Source organism: Hipposideros armiger, unplaced genomic scaffold, assembly GCF_001890085.2.
Source record: "Hipposideros armiger isolate ML-2016 unplaced genomic scaffold, ASM189008v1 scaffold_40, whole genome shotgun sequence".
Lineage (NCBI taxonomy): Eukaryota > Metazoa > Chordata > Mammalia > Chiroptera > Hipposideridae > Hipposideros > Hipposideros armiger.
Window position 1 is genome coordinate 5,405,878 of NW_017731390.1, and position 8,820 is coordinate 5,414,697.

Below are 8,820 nucleotides of genomic sequence, written 5' to 3' on the forward strand. Positions count from 1 at the left end.
CAGGACAGTTGGGGTGATTTTGTTCATTGAAGGCTACAGAAGAAAAGCAGATCCCCACTTGTGGGTGGGGAGCGCTAGGGCAAGACTGAAATGATTTCACTCTTTCTTTATCTCCTTAGTATCATCTTAATCCAAAGAACATGATAGGTAATCAAATAAATCCCTTATGCAAAGACTGTTGTCACTGGTAATCCTTGAATTAACCCAGACATTAGCTTCAGTGCTCACTGGGCGTTGCTTTCTTTTGCCATTTAAGGAGACATTTTCAGTAATTGGTGTTGGTTTGCTGAGACATCACCTCATGCAATTTGCTGAAATCTTGTCCTGGTAGGTTTTACCTTTAGCCCATTGGGGTTCATGTGGTGGGGTTCATCAGGTCAGTGCATGGAGGGCTGTGGGAAGGTCCTGGCACACCAGGAGTCTTCCCCACTTGACAGTTGTTGGTGCCTGAAATTCAACCATCTGTTTGGTTCACCAAAATATCGCTTCTTATTAACAAAAAGAAACACAATGTATTGTTCACCTATTCATTCATTCATTCATTCATCTAGTCATTCAATAAATATTTATTGAATACCTAATCTAAGTGACTGCAGCATAGAGAGCAAGGCGGGGAAGTAGGAAGAGATGAAGTCTGGTGATGCACTTAGGTGCTGGGATATTCTGGCCTTTCTCAATTCTGCTAAGTATTTTGATCTTCAACACATGAGCCGTGGAAAACCACAGAAATATTTGAAGAAGGGGAGTGCTGTGCCACGATTATACTTGTGTTTTTAAAAAATAACCCTGGCTGCTTTGTGGAGAATGCATGAGAGCAGGAGTGAATGTGTGGGGATCAGCTGGGAGGCTGTCACACCTGTCCAGAGAAGAGACGATCGTGGTTTATTTAATATTTTTGTAGAAGAATGACTTAGCAAAATATACAGGGATATTAGAGGAATAGCACAATATTAGTTTTCTGCCACGAAAAAAAGACATTGTCATAAAATAGAATTTATTGTTGATTCTTCTGGCATCCATAGTATGTATATGCTGTGTTTGTCTATTCTACAGGATTACAGAATAAACAGTGTTGATGATGCTATTTTAAACTGCTCATGTTTGATACATGTCTTAATCAGCATGCTTTTAGACAGGAAGTAATATATTTTGTTGAAATATTCTTTTGTGCAAGACTCTTAATTTGTTTTCTGGACAAGTAACTACACATTCTTTTATAGATGAANAAAAAAAAAATGTATCCATGGGCTAATTGGGCTTTCCTGAGTTACACTGGTAATTTATCCATTGCAAAGCCCATATCGAGACTCTGATTTCCTAGCCAGCATTCTCATAGTACATGAGTGGTGAATTCTGAAATGCACTTGATATAGAGCACATTGAAAAATAAAAACTATTTCCTACTGCTTGGGTTACCTGATAGAATATCATGGTACAACTACTATTTCTGAGACATTCTTTGCAGTAATGAATGGATGAGGAGGGATTGAGAAATAATATATGAGGCATAGGTTTTACATTGTGTTAGTTATGATTAATCACCTGGATTCTCCCCAGGGCCCTGAGTTAATTCTGTTAAAAAAATCTAGTTGTATGAGTACAGCAGCATTGCTCCAGGCTGTGTAATCTCCTACCAGAGGGAGGAAAATAGGATTTTTTTTTTACCATAAACCAAAATGCCAAATATAGTTCTAGTATGAGTTATTCTAATATCCCTCTGACTATGTCCAACTCTGTGTTTCAAAAAGAGTGGATTAGCTTTTGGACTCAATTTCTTATAGACTTTTTGAGTAGCATTTAATATCCCTAAAGTACAGCGGGAGAGTGCTGTATTTACTCAGAACATTTCATCAAGGCCCTGGGAAGGCAGGGTAGCTGTGGAATCTCTTTTGGCCTTTGTTTTCTCGCCTGCAAGCAGGGGACATTGGAATAGATAGACACCTCAGCTTCAAAGAGTTGTTTTCTTCAAACATAGAGAAACCGTAAGAGCAGAGGTAAGAAATCCAGCGAAGAGCGGAATTCGAAGCTGAAGAAGCTTCCTATTGAATGTCTGAGCCCAGCATCTGTGGCCACCTGGAGAGTGGGCAAGCTTATAGGTTGTTTATAGGTCCTTGTCGTTGGCCCCACTCACTTTTCTCAACTCTGCTCCTGAGAATTTAGGCAACCACTTGGTCTCAGTCTGCTCATCTCTATATTAGGGGTAAAAATACCTGCTTCCCAGTATGAGTAATGTGTATGAAAGATGTGTTGTTTAATTAACAATGCAAATGTAACACATTATCTTTATCAATGAACAGTATCATTGTTGTGCGAGGTAGGCTAGTCAGCACCACACCACTTGGAAATCGAGGCCATTGGAAGCAGGCCTAGCTGAGAGTCCCACCTCTGCCTCTTCCTGGTGCCTTTGGTGGCTACTTCACTTTCCTGAGCTTCAGTTTTTTTCCAGGGTTGTTGTGAGGATTAAATCAGATGATATAGAATGTTCCCATCATTGCAGAAAGCTTTGGGGTGGCACAGATAAGTGTATTAAATACCCAGCATGAGACCTGGCATACAACAAGTGCTCAATAAATGTTTCCCTCCTTTTCCTCCCTTTGCCGCCTTCTCTTTGCTGTCAGCTAATACATTATTTGACCAGGTCTAACCTCACATTTCTTTTGGGAGTTATGTCCTCAGTTGTCCATTTGCAAAAATCTTCTAGTCTCTCCATTCTAAAACCAAAGCAACTTTATTAATGAAAAAAAATATGGTGAGGTTTGTTGAGTCACCTTGTTTTTTTTTGTAAAGACAACCATGTACTATATAGTTAAGGTAATTACACAGTCAGTTATTAGGTTGATTATTCAATAATTAGGGTTTATTATGAAGACAGATTTATATTATCTTGATTGGTCCTTCCTACATTCAAGCAAGGATGACTAAGTGATGAGAAGTATAAATATTGGAAACCTGTGATGCCCTTTCTACGATAGGTTAAATCAAGATCTTGCAGGAAGTTTTCTGGGATTGCTTTATATAAAAGGGAAGTTATGTATCTTTAAAAAACAACCTATGAGATTACTGGATTCCCCCTGCTTCTAGCCAATGTTATGAGACATCCCAGAAGGTATATAAGCTTAGCTTTTAAAATATTTGGTTGGAAAGTTATTTATTTTTAAAGAAGTCTCCAGAACTCATCCTAACTCTAAGACTCCAAAAATTCTGTTCATTTTGTGTGTTTTTTTCCTAGCAATACACCATATCCAAAACTGTGAGCATCTAGAACTCAGAACTTCAGGCAGCCCCCAAGAGTAACTATCCAGGGATGTCACACTGATTTATCTGCTGGTGGAGTGATAGCTTTTAGGTGTGATCTCCACAATAGTATAACTCAGCCTTTCTTCGCTGGATAATCACACTGTTGCCAGTTCTTTGAGGTGGAGCAGAACTGATATAATGAAAAGGCAAATGTTCTCTTGTGCCTCATACACTGAACATGAGGAATGAATACCAGCCCTTGTCATTACTGTGACATCTCTGGGTCAGCAGCTGGTTGTCTTAGATTTTTTAGATTTTCCACATAATTTATGTACAGGAGATTGAATAAGCAAAACAGACTTTCCCGAGTCCATGTTTAAGGTATAAGAAAATATCCTCAAAAACCTTTGTTCACAATTACTTTAAGCTCTTCTGCCATTTTCCTGGAAACTGTCTTGCCTACTGATTTCTCCTCTCATGGGTTCCCTGGAAATGCAGCCCCCTCTCGAGTTCCAGGGTCACCCACGATCTTACCTGCTTAAGCAGGCTTCTGATGTTTTCCTCATGTTGGGAGTAATCTTTCTTGCTGCCGAGATCTCTCTGCTGATGCCATTTCAGGATGCGACTTTCGAGCTTCACGTTGGCCTCCTCCAGGGCACGCACCTTATCCAGATAGGAGGCCAGGCGGTCATTGAGGTTCTGCATGGTCACTTTCCCATTGCCACCTAGAAGGGAACTGCCTCTTCCAGACCCCCAAGACCCTCCAGGGGTCAGGCAGCTTGGTGAGGTGAAGGAAAGGGAGATGCGCACACCTCCTGCTCCCCCATGGACGCTGGGAGCCCGGGGGAAGCTCCCTGGCCGGCCCCAGCCGCCTCCTGTACCATGGAGGGAACTGGAGGTGGTCTGGCTGAAACTGTGTCTGGAGTTCATGGTCCCATCTGTGTGTAGGGCAGGGCTGGGCTCTGCTCTGCTCCCTGGCACCGCAGAACTGAGCCGCCCCAAACTGCCCTGGATGGTTTTATGCCCTTCGCTGTGGGAGTTCCCTTCTCTGACAACTGTACCAACAAGATCGTATCATTGTGCAACATGTGTTTCCTCTTGGTCAATCCTGAAGTGCCCCGGGCCCTCACACACGTTGCTGTTGTTGTTTAGAGCCATGTCGATATACCAGTTTGTTCCTCCCTTCCAGTTGTAACCCGGAGGTGTGGCCCACGACATTAGGTGGGTATTCATCTCAGGTGTCTTTCTACTCTTTCCGTGGAGTTTTCCCATTGTCCATTTATCTGAAAAGGGTCAGATTACAGTCCACAAAAATGTTTAGTGTAGCGTAGATTTCCTTTTAAAAAGTAGACATTAAGCACACAGACACACATTCCCCCTTTGCCCCAAATGTACAAATCCCAGCTCTAAAGCGAGGTAGGTGGGTGAGACCCCCAAGGGAAGAGCCAGATCAGAACAGAATCTCAGGTCTCAGAATAAGAATATTCATGCTGAGGAAATGGAGAGAATGTTCTGAGTATCTGATGCCTTTGTGGCAGTCACTGTTTAATGGAAAGTAATTTCAAAGGGATCATTCTTAAGAACAAACCCTCAATTATAATTAATTAATAAATGACTGAGCCTTCCACTTCCAAGGTGCCTTTCATCCCCAGCACACCTCAAAACCAAACAATCCTGACCTGCGCTCAGGACTTCCCTTGGCCCCTGGGAGGAGTGCCGCTTTTGTCTACCGCAGCCCCGTCCAGCCTGAGCCCTGGAAAGGCCGGGTTCTGTGTGTCTGTGACCTGCAGAGGGCACGGAGGAAAACAGGAAATGTGCCATGGGTCGTCTAATGTGCTTGATGAATTTTATGCTTCGTCTGCCAAGGTAAAGGTTAGGGATGAATAAAGAAATAGTCTGGGGTGGGGAGCCACGTGCTGGTTGCTGGCAATTAGATTTAAAGGGGACTTGGAAATAAACGGGCTGCGAGGGGAACGGACTTCCGGTCTTTGGTCCAAGCTACTCATTGTACCATTGAGGAAAACTGAGGCCTGGCATGGGAGTGTGGCAAAGCCTGGGTGGGATTCTTTCTGCCACGTGGCACTGTTATCGCTGAGCTGAATCTTGGCAGAGTCCGGTATAACACTTCCCGTTCATAATGGTGATAATGGGACCTCCCAGTTTACATAGCCCTTTGAGACTCTTTATTTAATTTGCACAACTCTTGATGTAGCCAGGAAGGGTNTTGGGGGAGGGGGAAAGGAAGTGTTGCTAATCAGAGGGTATAAAGTTTCAGTTATGCGAGATGAATAAGTTCTAGAGATCTGCTGTACCACACTGTAGATAAAAACACATTCTATTCTTAGAGACGGATTACATAATGTATCACGTGCTTGTTTTTTTTTTTTTACCTTACTAAGGAAATCAAAGTGCTTAGAATTCCTTTTTATTTTTGTGTGGCCTTGAGCAAGTCATTTAACTTCTCTGTTAGCTTCCTTATCTTTTAAACAGGAATATTGATAGTAGCTATTTCATGGTAGTGTTGTGAGGGTTAAATGAATCCTACTTAGTGCCTTATTGGTTAGCCCCACTTTATAAACAGGTGGATAGACATGTAGCGGAGGAACTGCCATCTATCAAGCTATTGTCAGAACCTAATAGAACCTCAAAAATGCATTGAGTCATCCATATCTTTAAACCAAGTGGCACTCGTCAGTTAGAAAGCATTGGTTTTGAATTCAGCACACATGCTTCTGCTGAGAATTTTGTTCTGGGATAGGGTCCAAGAATCTGAATTTTACAAGTTTCCCGGGGGGGATTTGGATGGTGGTGGTGTTTGGGTCAACGAGAGAAATCCGGGTGGGAAGTAATATCAGGAGTTACCACTAATCGGACTCGAGGGAAAATGTTTGGGCAGCCTCTTCTGGGACTTGGAGAAATGGGTGGCATTGATCCTGGAGGATGAGGAGGGAGAGGTCGTGGGCCAGGTATAGGGGTTGGGGGGCAGTTAATGGGTGAGAGACAAAGGGGAAGAGAGAAGCGTGTTCGGAAGAGTTTGAGACAACTAGCATATTACAGTGGGGTCAACATGAAAAAAGACAAAATGTAGAGAAATTATATCCCCAAACCCCCTTGTTTAGAAATACAATCCTGGGCCACCAAATGGGTTCTGATATCCCTTCCCTTTCTGNGAAGGAGCAAGAGGTCCCAGGTAACAGAGCCAGAAAGAGTGGCTGGAAAGGAAAGACAAATCCTGTAGAATTTCCGCAATTCTGGATTTTGCTGTTTGAATCCCCGTGGTATTTTTAACATATTCCGGTGACGCCTGTATTTCTTGTAAGTTAGATCTAAAGGCTTCATTAGATTCAGGTTTGACGTTTTTGGCAAGAATACTTCGTAGGGAGTGTTGTGTACACTGCTTCTATTGTTTATGCCATAACAGCATGTCTCATGTCTGCCTGACTTGACCATTGATGCTTAAGCCCTTGTAGCTTCTGCATCCATTGCGAAAATCTCCCAAGTGAACAAACAAGGCAGTGCTTCAGCTGACGCTGAGGTTTTTAACTTGGAATTCAGTGGATAGGCTTCAGGCAGTTAGTAAAATCCCTAAAACTGTATGCAGAAACTTCTCTGCATGTTTATATGTTCATTCTTCTGAGAGGGAGGTTACAGCTTTCGTTAGCTTTGCAAAGGAATATATAAATTGCAAAAGCTAGGATCCATTGTTGGAAACCTTGAAAGGCTCCTTTTCTCTGTTGGCCTCTAGTTACCAATAGAATGTTTAGGATTTTCGTATTTTATAGGAACGTAATATTAGACATTGAAATGACCATATTTATCACCTGTTTGATACCCATCATTTTATGGACAGGAAACAAAAGGAGGGAAGCACTTCCGGCAAGGGCCCATGGCCAGGTGATGGCAGGGCTAGGACTGGCAGCAGGATTCCATTATCTTATTGTAGAGCAACTTGTTCTCTCTGATTTATTATTATTTTTAAAGCCATAGAGATGATACTTTAGGCTCACTAGTTTTTTGTAGTTGTGGGATGTTGATTCACACACCAGTTCATTTACAAATGGCCAGCCATGTTTAAAATATTTCTGTTACTTTTTTCTCCTACCCCTAAACTATGCACTTTTGTCTCTGATTCCATTGTTGGTGAAAGTCCATAGCCACAAAGAGTTAGGGTTAAAATCCTCTAATTTAATTCACTTAGTTATTTATTTTATTGAGAGTTTACTGTAGAGGTGCTCTGATCCTGCGACCAGAGACACCAATCAGAAACAATTCCTGCCTGTAAAGATCCTTCAGTCTATGGATATGGGTGGTGTTTGCTTTTTTTTTTTTCAAATTCAATGCTCTGCCAAGTGACACAACCTGTTATGTGAGGGTCTGTTCTGGGGTGCTTAGGAGCAGTTTCTGATCTATACCCATTCATACCTTGAATTCAGAGTTGCCAGTTCTCAGGGCGACATGGCAGTTTAGCATTGTCACCAACAGAGAAAGCCTCATTTTGGCAAAGAACGCTTCATAAGGAGTGTTGTGTACAGTACTTAAAACGAACCATATTTATGGAAATGAACCCCATGGCCTGGTTGTCAGAATCTTTTCACCTGGTGGTGTTGAAGTCATCATGTCTGTGACATATTTGTCATTCAGTACTTTAGNTTTACAGCTTGTAAGACCCTTTCACCTTTCATTATCCCGTTTAATCCTTTCAGCCGCACAGGAGGCAGGGCCAAGTTGTTATGTCCCTTTTATTCAAGGTCACACACACAAACCAGGTTAAAACTCTGTCCTAGGGTTTCTGAGCCCAAGCCCCATGCTCTTTCCACATTTCCATCCTTCAGTCTGAGAGAGTACACAATGAAGTGCTCCCAGGGTCACCTGGGTGTTCAGATGAGAGAGAAATTATTAATAGAGATCCCCCTGGGAGCTCTGTATTCTACCTGCTTAATGTAAGTTGCTACTTATCTGGAGGAAGTGGATTGCTGAGCTGTGAGTTAAACAGTGCTTTTGTCTTTGATGTGGGCATCAATCATCAACTGATATCTGATATATACCTTAAGACTTCAAAAATGCTTTATTGAGTAGACTTGATCACAGGGGAGCTTGTTTTATTCTTCCCCACCCCTCTTCACCCCCTGACCCCACCCCAAAGCCAAACACTATTAAAACTCCCAAATCATGACGGGATAACTAAATTCACAGAGAAGGAATTTTAACATGAAATAATAACACAGTTCGGTCTAGAGCTGTGACTAAAAACCAAGCTTATATAAAAATAGCATGTGTGTAGTACTTTTCAGCATACAAGCAGCATTCAATAAATAATTTCATTTGATTTTCACCATATCCCTGTAAAGTAGGCATGATCTCCATTTAATCAACAAGGAAATTAAATTTGATGAAGGCTAAACATTTTTGCCCAGGGGCACAGTTAGGAAGTGACAAGTTCAAGACTTCAGGCTTTTTGGCTCCACATTCTGTTTTGGATTCGGAATTATTTACTAAAACGTCTAAAAATGTCAAATAATTTTGGTAGGGACTCACTTAAACACTCTGTGACCCTACAGTAAGAAGCTTTGACAATGGCTGGGA

General features: G+C 42.0%; 1 protein-coding gene across 1 annotated transcript in view; it reads right to left on the bottom strand.

Annotated features, from left to right (window-relative positions):
* Positions 1–4,962, bottom strand: part of KRT23 (keratin 23) — a 24,927-nt gene extending 19,965 nt beyond the window's left edge. The window contains exons 1-2 of the mRNA XM_019638589.1: positions 4,917–4,962; positions 3,772–4,520 (exon numbers count right to left, since the gene is read on the bottom strand). Coding sequence (XP_019494134.1) covers positions 3,772–4,167 — 396 coding nt within the window. The 5' untranslated portion in view covers positions 4,168–4,520; positions 4,917–4,962. The remainder of the gene's footprint in view (positions 1–3,771; positions 4,521–4,916) is intronic.
* Positions 4,963–8,820: the final 3,858 nt, after the last annotated feature.